Below are 20,921 nucleotides of genomic sequence, written 5' to 3'. Positions count from 1 at the left end.
GGGCCCCAAGTCCTCTCTAAGCTGACAGTTCAATGAGAGTATAGATCATTCAATGACATTCCAAATGTCAGCAAACACTGGCTTGCTCCTCTCTGCTACAAGGAAAGTAGGTGGAGACAGGAGATGTGGAAACCTGGCCCTAGAAAAGTTGTCCTTCCCTGACGCAGCCCACACCGCCTCTGGACAGGAGAGGGCAGCTGAAAGATAACATTCTGCCTCTTCTCAGACTGGAGGCCTTCGTCAGTCAGTGTAGACCGTTACCTCAGTCCCAGGTGCTCACTCAGCACGTCTAGGTGGCCAAGCAGACCAGGACCCTCCCCATTCTTTTCATGGGGCAAAGCCCTGCTGGGGGGTTGAGGAGAGGAGAGGAAGGGAAGCGGGTAGGACAAAGTAAGATCAAGGATGGGAGAGGAGCCTGTAGACAGCCAGGGCCTGGGTCCCACATGGGGACAGAAGGCAGGAGTGAGGCTTTTACATGGTACTCCCACAACCCTGGCAATGGCCTCTCCGGCTTAGCTTTCAGCATTGCTCTTTTTAAGGGTGCAGGAATCTTTGTGCAACCTGCACTAAGTCATGCAGTACAGAGGTCAGAACGATTGCCATGTGCCTGGACCTCTGGGGCCCTGCAGCCTCCCTGTCTTGCATGGCTGCTGGCAAGGACTGGAGTTCGGTCATCTTTCCTACTGGGCCCTTAAGCACAGCTGGAACACGATGTGGCTGTAGGGCAGAGAGGAAGGGGTGAGACCCCTGGTTTTTCTTAGACCTGCTCAGTCTACCTTCCAAGAGGCGATCACAGAGTCCTCAGTTTCCCCTGGTACCCACTCCCCGCTCCATGGCTCAGCACAGTCTGGCAGACGAGCAAGCTGAGCAGGCTCAGCACAGCCGCCTCCACTGCCAGCAGCACCGAGGTAGTCCCGAGTGGCAATGTCATCGCACGGGTCGGCTGCTTTCCTGCTTCTCTGCCGAGGAAGCTAGAGGCAGGGAGTTATCCATACACCAAAAAGTCTAGTGAACTTCACAGAGCAACTGTTCATGGTCAGCGCCTGCCTCGCTTGGTGGGGCCTTCACATTGCATTTGCCGAGGCCAGCAAGCAGCCTCAGATGCACTCTGACAGCTGGCACGCCGTCTTCCAGGAGCACAGGCCTGGCCACACCCGCACGCGTAGCCCTGCCAAGACCCGCGTGAAAGGGCCTCTCTGGAGCCAGATCTCAGAGATCAGTCAGCCAGCCAGCAATTGTTCACTGAGCACACACTCTGCACCTAGCCTTGATCTGGCCACCGGGGACACAGAGAGGAACCAGACTCAGTCTTTGTGCTTCGGATGAACACGTCTGCAAGGAAACACACAGACTCAGTTTCAACCCTCGAAGATCACTGATATCCAGAGTGGCAAGGAGCCTCAAGGCAAGAGTTCGACTGCAAAGCTTCTCAGTGGAGGTGAGACCTGAGCTGAATCGTCAAGGAGAGGGAATAAGCCCGATGAAGATGACTGGGGGTGCTTCAGAGGGAAGGCCATAGGCCAAGGCCTGAAGGCAGGACAGAGCCTGGCCTCCTCAGCCAAAGCTGGGAGGTAGTAAGCAGCTGTTGTTCAGCTGCAAGGGAGATCATCGGGAGAGGTGGGGAGGGGTCGAAGCACGGACAAGCCAGAGGGCAAAGGACCTGTACACCAGGGAAAAGCAAAGGAGTTCACAAACACTGCCACAGAGAGCGGCTGCCCTAAGACGTACGGAACAAAGTCCAAGGTCATTGTCTTCCAGTGCTCCTCCAAATGCTCACTTAGCTCCAGCCCTCACACACACCAAAGGCATGCTGCTCCCCCTGCCCCGAAGCCCCCTCTCCTCCTCAGATCCAAATCCCACCTCCCTTGAATGCCCAGTTCAAGACCCAAATCCCCATGATACCAGCCTGAGCCTCCAACGACCTCTCCCTTCTCTGGGGCCCCCGGGAGCCACTACTCTGACCTCTGGTGTGTGTTCTCCCTTTTCTGAGCTTCCTGGGAGTCACTGAACGGCATGGGGTTCCTGGGGCTGCCCCAGGTCTGTTGCCCTTACATCACAGGGATTAATGGGAGTCAGTCTCCCTAGTGGCCTGGGCCTCCTAGAGCCAGGATCCTATCAGAGCAGGGGTCTGCAGCGTCTATTCCTACACCTCCCTTCTTGTGCTTACCTAGGAAGGACAGCACACACTAGGAGAGTACAGTTTTCTGGGTGATTCATTCTCTGCCAGGCCCACTTTCCTAGCTACACGGGGTCCCTCCCAGCCCACAGCCTCAGTGCCCACTCCCCAGGTGCTCAGTGCTACATGAGTGCCAGTCTCTTCCCCCATGCTCACAGGGACGCGGGCTCTAGTGTCCACAGCCCTTCTCACATGAGCAAGCTCGACTGGGGCTAGACAGGACCAAAGCCCGCCTGAACCAACTCTGCCTCCCAACCCGAAGGAGATACCAGGGCCAGTCAGGTGGCTCAGAGGCCACACTCATGATCACTCATGATACTTTCCCAGAGGCTGAGCTAGGACCACCTCCCTCCCAGAGGCAATGCAGCTCAGCCCAGAGGTGGAGCTCCAAGCAAGAACCTGGAAACTACCCTTAATCGGGACTTCTCTGCACATCTGGGTTGACACCAAGGAGGGCAGTGTCAAACTCCACCCAGCAGCCTGGTCCCCCAAGCAGCTCCCCACTCCCAGAAATAACCACAACCTGCCAGCACACATTAGCTAGGGAAGGGTATTGAGAAAAGAGAAGAAAAGAAAAGAGATGAGAACAACAAGATGAAAACAGCAATGAGAAAAGAAAGCAAGAGAGGGGGGTGGTCTGAGGCAAAGGAGAACCAGAGGAAGCATGGAGTGGGACTCAGACACAGTACCTTTTTCAGATTAATCCACTGCTTGAAGTAATCTGCCACTGGCAAGCCCAAGTACTGGCACTGGCCCGGGAGCCTGAAGAAAGGGAGGAGAGAACAAGTTGAGCACCCATGTACCAGGTACGGAGTCTTAAAACAGGAAATCCAATAGAGTCTATAAGACAAAGTGATCTCAAGGCTAACCCACTAGCCATGGGTCCTACCCCACCCAAGAAAGGCACCCCATCTCCAACACTCTGGACACTGGGCTCCAGATGCAGCCCTCAGATCCAATTGTGAGAACCTGGAGACTCTATTCAAAATGATATCAGCCGCACTGCTTTCTGACGGCCTACAACACGCTAAGTGTCTTACTTACATTCTCACGTTAATTCAGAGAGATGCTGTGAGGTGGGTAGATCTGTATATATTATAGACGAGGAGGGGTTACCTAAGGTTCCACAGCCAAAACATGATAGTGCCAAGAAGTGAACCCAGGTCTGTCTCACTCCAAAGCCTATGTTCTTGCCAATGCACCAGGATGTTGTCGTCATCTTGTTACACAGAGAGGCAGAGATGTAAGATAGGAGGAGAGAGAGGAAGAGCATGTGATTTAGAGATAGTTGGGCAGGGGCTTCGGCTCACATTTAAGTCTCAAGCAATAGGCTTTCTGTGATAGAGAAGAGACCACACAGAGGGCTAAAAAGAAGTCAGAATCTAAACCAAGAACCTGTTCTTGTTTTCTCTTTAAATTATAATTTATAAATTATCTCCCCTTCCAGCTCATGATGCCGTTTCGCCCACACAAATCCACTCAGCCAAACACTTACTGATGTTTTACAATAACAGTCAGTCACTTAGGCCTCAAAAAGTAAGACTTAACTCCTGCACATAAGGGGCTCACAGTTTGTTCAACGGAATGGATAATAAAAGAAATAGATAAAAAGCCTTAAGTTGGGACTTCCCTGGTGGCGCAGTGGTTAAGAATACACCTGACAATGCAGGGGACACGGGTTCGAGCCCTGGTTCGGGAAGATCCCACATGCCGCGGAGCAGCTAAGCCCACACACCACAACTACTGAGTCTGCGCTCTAGAGCCCGTGAGCCACAACTACTGAAGCCTGCGCGCCTTGAGCCCGTGCTCTGCAACAAGAGAAGCCACTGCAGTGAGAAGCCCGCACACCACAACGAAGAGTAGCCCCCGCTCGCCACAACTAGAGAAAGCCCATGCGCAGCAATGAAGACCCAAGGCAGCCAAAAATAAATAAACTTTAAAAAAAAGCCTTAAGTTGAAGCATTGGGGTACATGGAAGGATGGTGGAGGATACTAGAAATATCAGCTGGGGAAGATCATGGAGTTTTCTTGCTAAGAGGAGCTTGGCCACAGGCAATAGAGAGCCTCAGAAGAGTTGTGATTTACAAAGATTGTTCTGGGGGCAACAAAAACAATACACTAAAAAAGCCAAGTAGTAGCCAGGAGACTAGACAGTAGCCGTAGAGACAGCGAGCCAGCAACAGGAAAAGATATAAAGGAAGCCTTGGTGACCGAATGGGACGTGGGGCCCAATGAGAGAAAGCAGTAGAACCCAATTCAGAGGTGTGTGGCTTGACTCGCTTCATGCTACTCACTGAGACAGATACAAAGACAAAGTTAGGGGCGCAGAGAGCATATCTAATAGATGAAGCGGACCAGCATTTAATCAATTTCATTATTGTTTTAAAATTTTCTTCATACAGTGTCTCCCTAAACCAGGGTACACTGCTCCCACTGCCTCGCCCCTACCACCCCACTGAATGAAGGCATGAGTTTGGGAATGCAGTTTTAGATATACACCTGATGTGTGCTAAGCACTCAACATCTGTTGAGTCTGAGGTGCCTAGGAGACATTTGGCAGTGGGGACGATGTCTAAGAGGCAGATGGATGTCTAGTTTTAAAGACAGGTCGGGACTGGAGATATAAATTGTTAAGTCATTAACGTAATTTAAGTAAAATTAAAGCCATGAGAGTAGACGAGATCACCTGGGAAGAGTGTGGAATGAGATGAGCAGAGGGCCCAGGCTAATGTCTCAGGCTAAAATGAAACCAGGCCACCCCTACCAGACCACCACCACAGACAAGGAACTCACTACTACACACAGCAGTCGGCTCTAATTTTGGACTCCTTCAATTCTCAGAACAGCCTTCCTTTATACTAAACTAAAATCTGTCTCTTGTAACTTCTACCCATGTGTCTGAGAAATGTCTTTAGAAACTACAGAGAATGAGACTTCTATCTCTTCCTTGCAGAACCCTCCCAAGATCTGAGAGCCTAGGGAGCTTCCTCAGAGTTCCCTTCTCCAGGTTGCATAGCCTCAGCTCCTTCGAGAATTCTGTAGGAGATAACGTACCATGAGTCGGGACTCACCCAACCCACCTCCATGTCCAGAGGGCAAGGCTCCTGGACCTTTTTCAGGGTATCAGATTGCCAAGGTCACACATGCTCTTTGGACCTCACTTCACATCACCTGTGGTCAACCTAAATGATGATGAAAGCAGGCTTACCCTTTCTGGAATATTTATAACTGATTTTTGAACTTAAAAAGCAGGTCATTAGGGGCTTCCCTGGTGGCGCAGTGGTTGAGAGTCCGCCTGCCGATGCAGGGGACATGGGTTCGTGCCCCGGTCCGGGAAGATCCCACATGCCACGGAGCGGCTGGGCCCGTGAGCCACGGCCGCTGAGCCTGCACGTCCGGAGCCTGTGCTCCGCAATGGGAGAGGCCACAACAGTGAGAGGCCCACGTACCGCAAAAAAAAAAAAAAAAAAAAAAAGCAGGTCATTAGTGTCAAATGCCAGAGCGGTCAAGCAAGATAGAGCTGAGAAAAACCCAATGAATTTGGCATCGGTGGGCTGGTGGGAACAGAAGGCAGCAGGCGACGTGTTGAAGAGTGAGAAGAGATAAGAAAGTGGAGATCACAAGTACAAACTCCTTTTTTAGGAGGCTTGGCAAAAAGAATCCAGTTGAAATGACTTGTTTCTACCCTAGAAAGTGTTAGGACAGTCAGCCTTCCATCCATTATTCTTCAGTTATTTGACAGACACTAGTTGGAAGTCAGTGCCCATGTTTCAGGTGGTAGAGTTAAGGATTTACTTTTCTAAGACCTGAGACACCTTCCCAAGGGAAGGTTCCTCTCAACACCCAGGTGGCACAGTGACATCAACTACAACCAGTCAGTTTCCTAGGAGGGAAATTCTGGCTGAGGCCAAGATGATGAAGGGGTATCCAGGTAGGATGTCCCCATGTGGGAACCAAGGACCAAGATTATAAGGAAATGAGGCAAGATTTTGAAAGATGAAAGTTAGCTTTAGGAACTAGAATGTGGTTGCCTAAGAAGCAGAACTGTAATGTCTGGATAATTTTCTTGTTCCCTGCAATTTTTCTTTCATGTTCTTTATCCTTGGTATTTGTGAAATGCTTGCTCAGGTCAGCTATTTTTGAAGAATCACATTAAGACCTGTGAGTGAAGGGGGCCACCAGAAGCACCAGAATCTGCAAAGGAGCAGGTTAGGGGACTGGCCAGCAAAAGGCAAGGGTCCTGGGTCACCTATCATACTCTCCCTTAGCCAAGCCCAGCACCCTCTGATTCTTTTAGTTGACACAGGCCAGGAGTGCTTTTGGCTGGCTGGTCCTGGGAGAGGGAAGGGCTCCCTCTTCAGCAGGATTTCAAAGGCAGATATCAGCTGCAGGCTTCTCTACCCAGGTAGGAAGGGTCTAGCTCAGTAGGATCCTGCCTGTTTCTCTTGGTGGAGGACCTATACCAGAGTGGCCGCACTGAGGACAGACTAGACAGATGGTCAGGCTGGAGACTCAGCTTCTGATATGGCTCAGCCGCATCCAGAGTGCTGCCTGGGCCCCCTGGCTGACTGAAGCAGAGGGAGGCGGGACCATCATTCTCACTCGGGGCCCTGGTCACTTGCAGGTACACATGCTGTTTGCAGACTCACAGGCATTCAGGTTGTTGAGTCCTCCAGCTAATGGGAGGTCCTAGCTATGTGACTTCAAGATACAAGCAGTACAGTTATAGCAGGACGCAGGCCTATCTTCACAAGAGACACAGAGCCATATGCCAGAACTTGAACTCCCAGGTGCCTCGTGGGAAGAGAGCTACACATTTCTATGACAGAACCCTAGCCCAGCTTAGAGAGCACCAAGAGAAACCCTGTGAGGAAGGTAGGTTAGAGTAGTTGTCACCCCTTCATAAAAGAGGAAACTGATGCCCAGAGAAGAAAAAGGATTTGCTTAATCAGACAACAAGCCAAGGGCAGAACTAGAAATGGGATCTAAGTCTTCTGACTACACAAGGCATCAATCATTTGGATGCAGTCTTTGCAGTCCCTGGGAAGGCAAGGTCTGGGGCTTTAGAGGGTTAGGTAGCACGGTGGTCAGTGCTCAAGGTCACACCTGGGTCCACGGTTCTTAGGAGCCTAAGGCTAGGGTCAGTGGGTACCAGTGGGTATATGGTTCCACCAATTTGGAAAAGAAAAAGGCAAAGTCACCCTGGCACAAAGGGCCTGAATGCTGTGAGTTCCTACCAGATACTGATCCCAGGAAAAGAGCCATTGGCAGTGGGCCCTGGACTAGCCTACAGGCATGAACGTGCAGGCAGGTTTATGGTGCCCAGGTCTCCAGGCAGCTGGGATCACTGGGCACAGAGCTCCTCAACTGCCCAAACATCATCTGGCCATGCTTATTACTGCTGCCCAATGAAATTTTATGCACCAAGTCCACAGGTGTGATTTCCCCTTCTTTATGAGGGTCGGAATGACATCACTGATGGCCAATAGAAAAGAGCCAATTATGTCCAGGCCATAAAAAGGAATGGGATTTTTTTTCAACCAAATCAAAACTTCCTTCAGCTTCGTGAATGCAAGGGGCCCTCTTTAAGGAAGCCCCCCCCACACCATCCCCAGTCCTGCCTGTGGGCTCTAAACCAAGGGATATGATTGCTTTCCAAATACTATGGGGCCTAGGGCCAGAGAGGGGCTCTGCCTTTGGCGTTTACCATGTGGCCCTGCTCTTATCACACTGGCCCCTTAGGGTCATCAGAACCCACTGTGAAACCCTCTTGCTGATGCTTGACTGGCTCCCTGCTGCTCCATCCAGGGGGGCATTAGAAAAGATATGGTACTCCTCAAGTTCCTTTATCACTCCTGCTAAATAACAAAAAGAAAGCAAAGAAAGCCCTCTCCTACTTAGAAAGAACAGTATGGGAGGAATAGGGGTGTAAGAAACAGCACCTTGCCCATACAGCACAGAGCAAAAGGAGCCCCTCATCCAGCCCTACCACCTGCAGCCCAGCACTTGGGCTAAGTCCAGACAGCCCTGATGGCAAACAGCTCAGCGCCAGCCAAGGCAGGGGACTAGCTCATTAAGGGAACGTCACCCTTGCTAATGGGTATGGGCGGGATGAAGCCACTGTTAGCAAGGGCTCAGCTTTGAAGACTGGGTGAAGCAGAGCTGGGGACTCTGCTAGACCTACTAGGCTTGAGTCGATGGGGCCAGCAGCATGAATGGAGGTCTGACAAACAGACTGGCAGACACCAAGAGCCAGGACCAGCAGGAGAGCAGGCACAAGTTCTGGCAGAGGTCATGGACACTCTTCCTTCTGTGCTTCTCTCTCTGCAAGTCTTAGGGACAACTCTAAACTGGGGAGATGCAGGTCACTCTCAAGCCCTTAAAGAGGAGGAAGTCAGCTGAATTGGAGGCCATATTTGATCCCCCTCTGCCACTCTGGAAAAGCTGTGGGACCCAGATCTCGGAGTGATGTAGGCTTTCAGTCCTGGTACCCAAAAGCACATACTGCTGTCCTGCAAAGGGCAAACTATTTTGTGCCACCTGATATGCAGAAAAAGAGGAGTGTTGAGGTGCAGAGGCCAAGAGCAGGGAGAAAGGCCCTGTCTTCTTCAAAGTCACCCTGGAGCATGGAGGCATGGAAGGCCCAGCCTGGGGAAGGCAGAAGCAGCAGACCCAGCCGACCAGTCAAATGGGAGCTCCTGCCGAGGGGTCACCTATGAGGGGGGTTGGACTTGTTTCCATGAGGGGCTCCACACTTGCTCCTTCTGATACAAACCTTCCTAAAGAATGCTGTCACTGGCTGTCCTGCATCTCAGAACCACCACATCTCCTAGGCTTGTCTCCAACTCCCAGGGCTGAGCCTCAGGAAAGGTCCCCTTCCCCTGGGTCCCAGTCTGGGAGTCCTATTAGTCAGAGCCTCCCCAGTCAGCATGACGTGATTCTGCATCCAGCTCCGGCAGGCTACCCCAGCCGAGGCAGCACTTAGCTGGGGACGCAGCTCTTTGTCTCTCCTATTTCTGTTCCCCTAACCAGAGGAGATAAACAGACCCTGGGTGATAAACGGCCCGCCTTTCACAATCACTTTTCCTCAAGTTGAGGAGAGTAGCTGGTGATGGATGGGCTGGAATTTGGTTATCAGGAAGGGCTGTCAGCCAGAGGTGCCTATCTCCTCCCCCACTACGCAGGGCATCATTACGCTATGGCATCGAGGTAAAATATGAGCAAGGGGAGGGAAGGAAGGAAGAGGGGAAGGCTGGGCTTCTACACGGAGCCAACTGAGCTACAATGAGAGCAGGCACGGGGCTGGGACGTTAGTTATCTGCCTGTGACACCTTTTATCTCTGCACAAATTGGTCCTTCCACCCCCACTGCATCCTCTTATACAAACACAGGCAGGCACCATGTGTCACCATTGCAATCGCGTAGCAATTTAACCCGAATTAGTGAGGGGGTCAAACAAGGAAATAGGGGTTTCTCATTTCAACAGGTTCCTTAGTCTCTGCTCTGAACCACCACACTGCGGGGAGGAGGGTGGAGAGAGGCAGACTCATAATTGAATTCACTCACTTGGCCACTGCTGATGTATAAAAAATTAATGCTTAAGTCTCGTACTTATCAAAGCCAGTCAGTTTCCATCTCACCTGCAAGACACACCGTGGCAGGAGATACAGCCTGGCTGCCCCCGGTGGGCCGAACGCTCAGTGCTTTCCAGCAGGGCAGGACTGGCAAGGACAGGAAGGGAGAGAAAGGCGCTGCCCTGCACCAGCAACCCCTACTAGAAGCCTACAGGATAGTGTGTAGGGTGTGGGGGAAGGATGAGGGCAATGGGGGTTACAGGAGGTGAGCACATCAAAGATGATCCTAGACAGTTCAAGAATACACTTCAGTCTACAGAGAGAAAAGGCATTCTGGCTCCACCCTCCACCAGGAGATGGCCAGTAACCCCTCTCTGTCCCACAGACACACACACACACAGACACAGCTGGGCTGAAACTGAAGAAGCCAATGGGAGCACTGACAGCACTGACAAGGCTAAAAGAGCAGGGAGTGGAGGAGTCAGGTCCGTTCCCAGATCACCTCCCCCATGCAGACCCTGGAGCTAGAAGAGCCCCTGATGGGGGCGGGGGGAAGCAGAGCACAGTAGAAGCCCCACCAGGCACATGGCTCTGCCGCACTAAGAGACAACTTGGTCAAGTGAACGTGTGTCCTTGGGCAAGTTACATCACCTCCATGCCCTGCTCTGGGAAGGTTAAACGAGCCGGCCAAGGGAAACGTATTTTATAAATAAGCACTTATAGAAGGGATTCTGGCTGTAAGGAGGTCAGCTGAGACCAAACCTGCCTTTGGAGATGCTTCCAGGCCACCTGCATTGAGAAGACAGTGCCTCGGTCAGGAAAAGGATTCTAGAGAAGTTTTCTGGGGATGACAGAGTAGGGAAGTCCCAGAACCATTCAACAGTTGCCAAAATGAATCCCAAGAAGCTTGGGGGTGAGGGGAGGAGCTGTGGATAGAGAAGCACCTTGGTACTCATTCTCCAAATCCAAAAAATCAGCACGCAAACAGGAGGGAACAAAAGCCAAGGCCCCAGTCTGAGACACAAAGTGGGAGAACTTTCTACCTGAATTGATACCACATATTTATGGGTATCACTGAGACCCAGGACCCTCAAGGAGCAGAGGCCAATCAAACCTGATTCCTATACTCAGGACCACCTAGAAGATAACCACAGCATGAACTATAATGATCACTCCAGGAGAGACCACAGCAAAAGGGTCATCTCATTCCTGGGGATGGGAGGGCAATGCTGAGGAGCACTTACAGAGACTGAGCTTCAATCCCCTTCTCTCTCTCTCTCTCTCTCTCTCTCTCTCACACACACACTCACACACACACACTCTCTCTCTCACTCCCTCCCTCTCTGTCCCTGCACTCTCCTCCTGCCCACAGCCTTGGGAGAACGCACTGCCGACTTCTCAGCCCACTTTGCCCCCACACTTGCCCCTATCCTCTGGGACGGCTGCAGGTTACAATTCCAACCACCAGCTTCAGAAAGATGATACACTTGCTGGAGCCTGCAAAGGGTCAGGAGAGAGTACTGTTTGAAATACCAGCGTGACAGCTGGCTCCTTGTCTGTCTCTTCCTCCCCCATCCCCCTCCCCAAACTTGTCATGGTACAAGAAGTCTATAAGCAGCCCATCAGCTTTAAATATCAGTGTGCGTGAAGCAGGAGCACGAGAGCGAGGGAGCGGGAAGCAGACAGCGAGCGCCTCTGTCGCCACTGCCTGTCAGGGAACACTAATGAATTTCACCACCAGCAGCCATGCCTCAGATGGGGGTGAGGTGGGGGTGGGGCGTTTTCTAGGGAGAACATTCACAGTATTAAAACATCTCTTCCCAAAGCCCTGTTAATAAATGTCACTGCAGAGCCAAGAACTACGCCCCGCCACTAGGACTCAAGGCAAGGGAGGGGTTGGGACGAGCCCTGAGGTCCACCCAAACAGGAAGGGGAGTGCAAGTGTGAGGCTGGAGGGAGCCAGCTGAGCCCCCCAATTAAGAGGGTGACCACCATCACCCGTGCTCGTCTCATAAAGGCCTTGGGATGCTTGGTTGAGAGGACTAGGAGGACAAGAAGGAAAGGCCTCACGCTGGAAGAGAGTACCAGCAGTGCGGCCCCAGCCAGACTCACTCCCCGCCCCACTTCCCATCAACTTCAGCCAACTCACTACACTTGAGGCCCCAGGAGGTACAAGGGGCTCCGGGCCATCTTTCCAGATCTAGGGGAGGTGGGGTGAGAAAACTCAGGCACCAGTCCCAACAGGAAGCTACTTCCCCAACAGATGTCAGAAGCCAGAGCTTATTATACTCTCCCTTTCACAGATGAGGAAATGGAAGTTGAGAGTGGTAATGTGACTTTCCCAAGGTCCTACAACTAGTAGGTAGTGGAGCCAGGACTCAAACCCAGGTCTCTTTCAATCTTAAAGGTCCTGTTCTTTCCACAATACCACACAGCTTCTCTGAGGAGGGGCTGATCACCTCACTGGCTCCTGTGTGTCCTCTATTGCCAGGCCCTGCCCTGCCCCTCCACCCCCTCCCACTGGTACACATGCACCTCTGGCCTGGCATGGGCCACAGCTGCCATGTAGCACAGGGCTGGGCCTCAGGCCAGGGTGAACCCAGCTTGGCAGAGAAAGCCCTGGGCCTGAGCCAGGCCATCACCTGGGAGTCTCCACAGCCCAGAGGGCATGGCTGCAGGCACAAGACTTCCCTCGGGTGCTCTCCGCACAGCTCTGATCAGCACTGTCTGATCTGGCAGTGACCTGCTGTGCAGGGGGCAAATGACATTTAATTTCCTCTTGGTTTCCCTATGGTACAGACGAAAGGCCGTCACCTGCGTCTGGGTCTGGCAGCACAGCTGGAAGTGTTCGCAGACATGCTGCTCTGGAGAGTTCCCAAACAGAAACCAGAACACAGGCGGGTGCAGAGGGACGCCCCGTAGGCCAAGCTGCCCGTACTCCCAGAGAAAACCAACCTCAAATCCCCATCGGCAAGCAGATGCTTGAAGCCTCCAAAAGGCACCGTATATGAACAGAGCACCTCCCTGCTCCACCGCTTTGTGGCCCACCTGTCACCTGTCTCTACTCCCATTTCTCCCACACGGAGCCCACAGAAATAACCACACAAAGCACACAAGAGCCACAAACACCCTGGGGAACAGTCTAACATGCACCTCCCCAGTGCCATAAAACCAAATACTGTGTATCTCGCCAGCCCCTCTCTGGTGAAACAATAAGACAAGCACCTCTTCGGAGTCCCTCCCGCTGCAATTCTTCCAGGGAAAGTGCCCCACCTGCTGCGGCTGCGAAAAGTGCTGGAGCGGCCACCAGGACCGGCCAGCCCTCTTTCCCAGGTGGAATGGCAGAGGCCTCAGCAGGCAGCAGGGAGTAGGGTCCGGGGAGGAGAGTGAGCAGGTGACAGGAGGTTTCCAGGGTACTCTGGTCAGTGTCTTGGCTGGTGAGCTATTCTCTTTTTGGCTCAGGCACTCCGTTGCAGTTTGAGTGGTCTCCAAGATACCTCATTCATCCCCCACCAGAGTCTCCACCTGGCCTGTGGCCAACTTGACCCTTTGCCTGGGCTGCCTTTGTGTGGCCTACAATGCCCTCTGGAGGCTCTGAGGAGAGCGTCCGGCAAGCATTCAGGATCTGGGATGCAGTCTGACCTCTGCTTCCAGGACACAGCTGTTCCCCTTACCCCTGGCTGATCTCCTCTGCCCTGATCCCAGCTCCCCTGACCCCTTCAGGATGTGTAACACCTAGCCTACACAGTCACACTTCTGGTGGGCATTTTAAACCATGCTCCATGGAGCTCTAGGGTGCTAGGAGGGACAGCGGGCTACTCTGTGGACTGGGGGAGGAGGAGGAAGAATGGGCAGGGCCTTGCCCCAGCTTCAACCAGAAGAGCTCAACTTTTATGGTTTGTAATATTGGGCTTTCTTTAACATTTTATTTTTTAAAAGTTTCCTGCTAAAAATACTACCCATTCAGTCTCTCTACTATGCTGCTCTGGGTTCTCATGGCATTTGTTTTGTACCTTCTTTGTAGTGTTCTCATGCTCTACCGTACTTATTACTTAGCCTGCAATTAGTTTTGCACGTGCTGCTCCTTCTGCCCTGATCACCTGGCAGTTCCCACAGTCCCCAGCACAGTACTTACTGGGCTCCGAGTAACTCTGAACAGGGGCTAACTTTAGGCTCCTGCTGGAATATTCTTCCAGGATACACAGTGCTTAGTGCCTTCGATGGCAGTTTCCAATGGTATTTCTTGGAAGAGAAGAGCTGAAGTGGGTGGTAACTGACACTTACAGGGAGGTCCTAGTGAAGATGTGTGGCACGTGCCACTCTTAAATCACCAAATGCAGCACACCTGCTACCATCATCAATCATCTAAATCAACCTCCGGGGGACCAAGAAGACTTTTGCATCTGGCCAATCTCTGAGCAAAATGCAGTATATTCCAACAGGAAATACCACTCACTAGACGTTTCTAAACCATGAATGTGGGACCATGGGAACATAGGATGATGCTCCTCAGCCAAGTACTCAAGGGTCTGTCCCCTTGTAGAGGAGTCACGAGTCCCACAGCTCTGCTTATCCGACTGGAGATGGGGGAAGCCCCTTGGCCCGTCAACCCGACCCGCCGCCTGGGCCTCCTTCTCCAGCCAGCTTTGGGGAGGTGGCAGCAGGGGCGCAGGGGACTGTGCTCCTCCTAGCTAAAGCCGCTTGTTAATAGGCCCTAGATTCCCTTATCCCCGGGGAAAGGGAAGTAGCAATGAGCCCTCTCCCTCCCTCCACACACCCCCACCCCACAGATGCCTCCCAGCAGGGCCAGGGAGGAGAGCCATTAGTGTGTGCCTCAGCAGACAATGGGGAGGAGAAGCCTCCAGAGCAAAGGACAACTGCAGCAATTAGAATGCAGGGAGGTTCAGAAGCTATTTAACTGGGTGACCCTGAGGTCGCTGCATCTGACTCCCATCCCTGGATAAATATTGTATGAGAGGGGAGGGGGGCAAGCGAGGGAGCCATCGCAGCGCTGCCCCTCCTTCCACTCCTTTCCCCACCCAACCCGGCTGCCTCCAGACACACACACCAAGAACCTTATTTACAGCCCTGACAGTCAGAGCACTCCCTCTGCTAACCAAGAGGGAATGGACAGAGCCGACTCACCCAAAACTGACTGTGGCAATCGAGGAAGAACTCAGCGCTGCTGGGGAAGGGAGCTGAGCCAACACTGAAACGCAACGCTTCCCCCAGATTCTGGGTCCAGCTAGCACAAATACTCTCTATCACCCCAAAACCACCAGCAGGCGAAGCTGGTCCCAACTGGCAGCGAGTAAATAAAAATGGAGCATCCTTCCACCTTTTGGGGGCCCCGTAACGGAAAAACTCCTGGATCTTACCACTACCCAGGTGTTCCTTAGCAAAGACGGGAGTCCTAGCTACCTGCCCAGAGGAAGCGGGAATAGCCACATGCCACTTATCCAGCGGGTCCCTTAGCTGACCTAGTGGGGAAAGGCCACGAGCAGGAAAGTCAGACAGAGCAGCAAGGGGTCAGGGTGGGGGAAGAAGAGGAGAGCGTCTGAGCACAGGCTGCTCCTCAGCCCCCTCGAGCCGCTCCTCCAGTCCTGCTCTAATGCACCCTGACATGCCTCTGAAGACAGAGAGCTGTTTGCAGTCAGCACCGTGATTTGTTAGTAATTATTTCCATGGTGTCACATTGCTGTCACTCTGTTAACAAAGAGACAGGCTGCCTCGGGCTGCCTGCAAGAAAGAATCGCAGAGAAAAAGGCCTGTCAGGCTCCCGGGATTCTCTGGGCTGGCTGGCTTTCTTCCCCAAACCAACATCCTTGCAGGCTTTGGAAGAAACAGTTTTACAGAACTATCAAGTCTGAGGCGTGTCACCCATTAGCCAGGGACACTGAGAATTTATCCCACCCGCTCACAGGCGCCCTTCCCAAAAGGCGACAGAACTAAGCCCCCAGAGTCCACAGATCATTCGGGCACGGGCCACTATGCCAGCTGCAGCCTTGAGTTCCCTGGCCTTCACCTTCCAAGATCCCTGTTTCCTGACCCTTCCTCCTCACTGGGGTGTTCACAGCCTCTCATGTGCTCTTAGGAGCCTGAGGATAGAAAACTATTTCAGAAGCAGCCGCCCCACTGGCATGGATGGTGGTTAGGGAGTATACGATGGTAGGGCATCTTCCCTCCTTGAATCTGCCAATCACCGTTCAAGACCAAAGCTGCTCAGGTACCAACACCTCTGTAGCCCCCAGAAGCCTGAGCACCTGTGAGGAGATCCTCTCTGAGCTGCCTGGATCGGGCCAGAATCCGCACTAGGAGAGCTGGTGGTTTGCTTTAGCACAAATTCATGTCTCCATTACCCTGGCTGGGAATTAGAGGACAGATTGGCAAGCGCTGACAAAACAGAGGTCACTCACCTTACAGGCATGGAAAGTTGGAGATTAATTCTCTCCTCTCACAGAGGGAATCAGACTCCTGGATAGTGGAAGGAAGCACCAATCTTGAAAAACCCTTTCACTGCCAAGCAGCAGCAGCAGCAGAGAAGGGAGACAAAAGCCCACGAAAGCCCTGGAGAGGCCCTGTCAAGGTGGCAAGAGCCACTGCCACCAAGCTCCCACAAAATCCCAGGAGACAGAGGAGCCTAGGCAAGACTAAGATTCTTCTGGTATCAGGGTCCAAAAGACAGAGGGCAGGGCTGGCTGCATGCACTGAAATGTAAACCCCATGAAGACAGGATATTTAGGAAGTTTTATCTCTGTTCACTGCTAAATCCTCAATACCTGGAACAGTGTAAAACATATAACGGGCATTCAATAAACATATGCTGAAAGAATAAATAAAATGGGTCACTAGAGCTCAAAGGCCACTTCCACAGGCCTGGGGTCAGCCTCTCTCTATCACAGGGGTTCAGAAAAGAGGGAGGCCAGTGCAGATTCCACAAGAGACAGGGAAGACCACATGTCTGAAGGACTGGAATTAGGTTTTAAAGGATGAGGGAAATTAGGACAAGCTGATAGGTCTAGGGAGATGCTTGTATCAGACTCAACATTCACATACTTATTCGACAAACATAAAATGAAAGACTAAAGAAAGTATGTAGTCCAACAGAAAGGGAACAGATAAACTGCAGTACAGTAATACAATGGAATCCTACCCAGCAATAAAAAGGCTGAACTACCGATACATACAACAACATGGATGAATCTCTCATATGCTATGTTGAGCAAAGGAAGTCCGACTCAAAAGAGTACATCTTGTTTGATTCCATTTATACGAAAGTCAGTAAGAGGCAAATGATCCAAAAGTAACAGAAGTCAGAGTAGTGGTTACCTGGCAGAAGGAGGGCATTACTGACTGGGAAAGGGCACAAAGGAACTTTCTGGGATGACGGAAAAGGTTCTTCGTCTTGATCTGGGTGGTGATTACACAGGTGTATACTGGTATAACAATATATTGAGCTGTCCATTTCTCATTTGTATACTGTATGCACTCTGCTGTACCTATTTCATACCTCCATTTCTAAAAAGATAAAATTTTTTGAAAAAGCTGGGTCTCAAGAGTCACACAAAGAATGTTCAAAAGAAACACAAAAATATCTCACCCAAAGGAAAATATCTTCCAGCATCAACAGTGGCTCTTTCTCCCTGGAGTTCAGGACACAAACCCTCCAGCCTTCACTCTCTATTTGCCAGAGGAAAGAGAAGCCCAAACGAATGGCCAAGGCCTGGGAAGGTCCAAAAATGTTCAAAACACAAATCAGTGCAGCCCGAGTCTCAGGTGGAGGACATCATGACCTGGCGGGAGGCCGCATGCGGCCTCTACTCCAGACCACGTGAACTCCAGGGAAGCAGAGCTGGCGCCCCCGGTCAAGCCGTGCCCTACTGGTTCTGAGGCTCTCTGAAGCAGCCTGTCAGATTCTCCCATGCAGCGTAGAACCAGACTTCCAGACACTGCCCAGAAGAGCCACAAACAAAACCAGTTTGTCTTCCTGACAAGCCAGGCGGAGACTGGCTGAGCTACCCCAACTCTGGGCGGTGGTCAAGGTCCGAGTGCCTACAGCCCCTCCTGCCAGCAAGGAAGAGCCTCATGGATGGTCAAGGGGCACTCCACCTATCAGACCGGGGACCAGAAACCAGGCGGCAACACTCACCTCAGGACCAATTAAGCAGTAAAGAGCCATCTAGTCAGCAGCTCTGCAGCAGGCCGAAGCAGGAAGCTCCCACCACCATAAACGTCTCAATGCCTGGTCAGTCACTACATAAACATCTCCATCTTTTATCAGGGTTTTAACTGAGCAAAACTTCCATTCCAGGGATTCCTATAATCACTGAAGTGCTTTAGACCCTCTGACACCTTCCAGGGGGTTGAGGAGATGAGGCTGCCACTTGGGGCCCCACCCTTCAGCCTAGAAATGTCCAGAAAGTGGAACACCAGAGGCTCTGTCGGCCTGTGACGGGCCGTGCTCGCAGACCCGACGACAGGACTTCTCTCTCCCCAAGTGCCCCTGCAGGCCCAAGGTCCTTCCAGGGCACACCAGCTTCCCCAGACTCAGGCTTTGAAGGAAGGCCTCAGGCTGCGCCACCCACTGACCTGCAGCTCCAGGACCACATGGAGAAGAGTGGGAAGGGAGCGCAGACCGGGAGCCGGGAGCCGGGAGCCAGGAGCCTGCTCGGGCTCCAAAGAAGCCTGCTCCTGCCCTGAGGCCTGCCCAAAGGAAATGGATAATCCCCAGCCAAGCCTGCCATCAGGCGCCCCTTTACTGCCAGGTCCAGGCCCCAGGAAAGGTGCAGGAGGGGGCCCTCCTGCATCTGCGAGGAGGCTGGCCCCAGAGGCCGTGAGCTCTCAGGTGGAGGCGGGGCACCCCTCGCTCCTCCACGCCCAGGAACTCGGGGCCCAAGGAGCTGTCAGGCTAACGAGGCTACCCCACCACCGCTCCATCTGAGCGTGGCAGGCTGTGCCGCACCACTGGCTTCAGGTGGCTCTCCTTTAATTAATGGCATCCCAGGCTCTGCAGGGAGCTTCACCCCACAATGAATGGCCCTCTCTCATTAGAGGCAGGCCTGCCATGATGTATTCAGGGCGAGGGCCAGGACTCATTTCCCTGTCTGTGGGTTGGGGATGGGAGGGAGGGGAGAGGCAGCAGGGAGAGATTTATATCGAGTGACTTGGATTAGCTGCAGCTGAAACATGACCCCATCAACGCAAGCCGCCTTCTTGGGGCTAACCCCATGTACCTCTGCTGACGAGAGGGCTCTAGGGAAGCTGAAGGGAGGGCAGAAGGTCTGGTTCTCGTTCTCTCTGGGCTTAGGCTGCAGCTCAAAGGCCCAGAATTCCTATACAACCTCCAGAACCCTCTCCCCACCCCGCCCGCGCACACTTTGTGTGCACTGGGAGCCTGCCCTGACTCTGAGCTGATCTCGTCCACGGAGAGCCTCTTCATGGCCAGGAAGCTGACCCACTGGCCTCACAGCTATGGGACCGAGGCCCTGGCCATGGCAGACAGCTGTTTCTCCTGCTTTCTGTAGGAAATACCCTCACTCCCTACCTCAGAGGAGGACTCCACGACATGGTAAGGCCCCGTGCCTGCTGCTGTGTGGGCAGGGTGCCACGGGACATCTCAGACCTCAGGCTACCCAGCGCTAGGTAAAAGGCGGGTATCAGTCTGACATGGAAACATGCTGGCAGCCATCACGTCACCGTGGTGATCCATTAGGCTGAACCCTACGTCCAGGGTGGGGAGATCCTGTGCAATATGACTCTCCTTCCCTCCCCCTGGCGCCACTTCACAGGGATCATCAGACTGTGCAGGGTGGTCTGGGGTCTTCAAGGCAAAAAGGAAAGTGCGGCCTTCAGTGGTCCACGTTTCCAATGTACTTCTCACAGATCTGGAAAGAAGGCCACCCTGCGCTCCGCTAGCCACACAAGTGGTTTTAGGCCACAGAGCTGGGTAGGCTCGGGCTGGCAGCAAAAAGCACACAGGCCTACAAACTCCCCCTGCAAATCCCACTAAACTTATGTTCAGATTTGCCTGTGCTTGGGAGAAGAATCCTACTCAGAGCCTGCCCTCTTTCCATCCTCAGCCCTCTTAGAACGCCAATTCACTAAGAGAGCTGGAGGGTGGGCCCTCACCTGCTGCTGCCAGCTCATCAGAAGGTTGCTTTGAAGGCCTGCTGTGTCCCGAGGAGGCCAGGGCAGAATGCTTATCATCTGTACACACCGGCTCCATGTCACCCACACTTCTCCCGGTCCTCGTGGTGGAGCATTCGTGTACCCTTCCTTCCCTACTCAGAAAGAGATGTAGCTCAGTTCTGCTTTGCTAAGCCCTATTTGGCAATGTGTCTAAACACATGCAAACTTAATTAGTTCAGGAGGCGAGCCCAAGCGCTTGCAGTGACAGATAAAAGTATCAGGAAATGAGACAAGTCAGGACTGCCAGGGAGTTCTTACTCAAGCCCCTTCCCCCAGCAGGCTGCTAATCAAAGGTGATACAGCTCAGTGCTGAGACCAACTGGCAAATCCATGGACAAGAGACATGTTTTCATGAGCTTAAAGACACGACGAGATGCCCCCCGTGCTTTCAAACATACTACAGGACAGAGGTGTCCAAAGTGATATTGGCAGTGGTTTCCTTAAAACAGATCTGAGGATTCATTCATCTGTAGCTCAGCAAAGAGGCTCTCAGACAGCCCCAAGTCATCCCCCACCACACCTCCTGGCCAACCACATCCCCACAGCAAAATGATCGTTAACAGTCCAGACCTCTGCCAACACCAGACCAGGTACCAGAAGCCGAGGGTGTCAGAGAACATCCTGAGGCTCTGCCACTCAGGTGCGAACAAAGGAGAGGAGGAAGGGCGTTCCCACCAACCACAAAGCCATGGGCCACGAAGGAAGACAGAAGCAGACGGTCAGATGGCAGAGCGGTCAAACGCATGGCTTCTAGAGTTCAAATCCCTGCCACAAATTGGTTGTGTGCCCTCGACAAATTACTTACCTCTCTGGGCCCCAGTCTCCTCAGTTGTTAAAAAAAAAAAAATTACAAAAATAATTAGTTTCCTTGGATTGTAGTAAGGTTTAAATGAGATTAATGTATAAATAGCACAGCAGGACTCCTGGGATGTAGTAAGTGCTCAATAAGGGCTCGCTATCTTTATTACCTGATGTAACTTTCC

At 52.5% G+C, this 20,921-nt stretch overlaps 1 protein-coding gene across 7 annotated transcripts in view; it reads right to left on the bottom strand.

The window, feature by feature from the left end:
- ERI3 (ERI1 exoribonuclease family member 3) overlaps positions 1 to 20,921 on the bottom strand; it is a 129,663-nt gene that overhangs the window by 58,650 nt on the left and 50,092 nt on the right. For all 7 annotated transcript variants that reach the window (XM_081220362.1, XM_081220360.1, XM_081220357.1 and 4 more), the window contains one exon: positions 2,866 to 2,938. In XM_081220362.1, coding sequence (XP_081076488.1) covers positions 2,866 to 2,938 — 73 coding nt within the window. The remainder of the gene's footprint in view (positions 1 to 2,865; positions 2,939 to 20,921) is intronic.

The sequence above is a fragment of the Mesoplodon bidens genome (genome assembly GCF_964165515.1).
Source record: "Mesoplodon bidens genome assembly, chromosome: 2".
In the NCBI taxonomy this organism is placed as follows: Eukaryota; Metazoa; Chordata; class Mammalia; order Artiodactyla; family Ziphiidae; genus Mesoplodon; species Mesoplodon bidens.
Note: the sequence above shows the minus strand (reverse complement) of the source record. Positions and strands in the feature narration are given on the sequence as shown.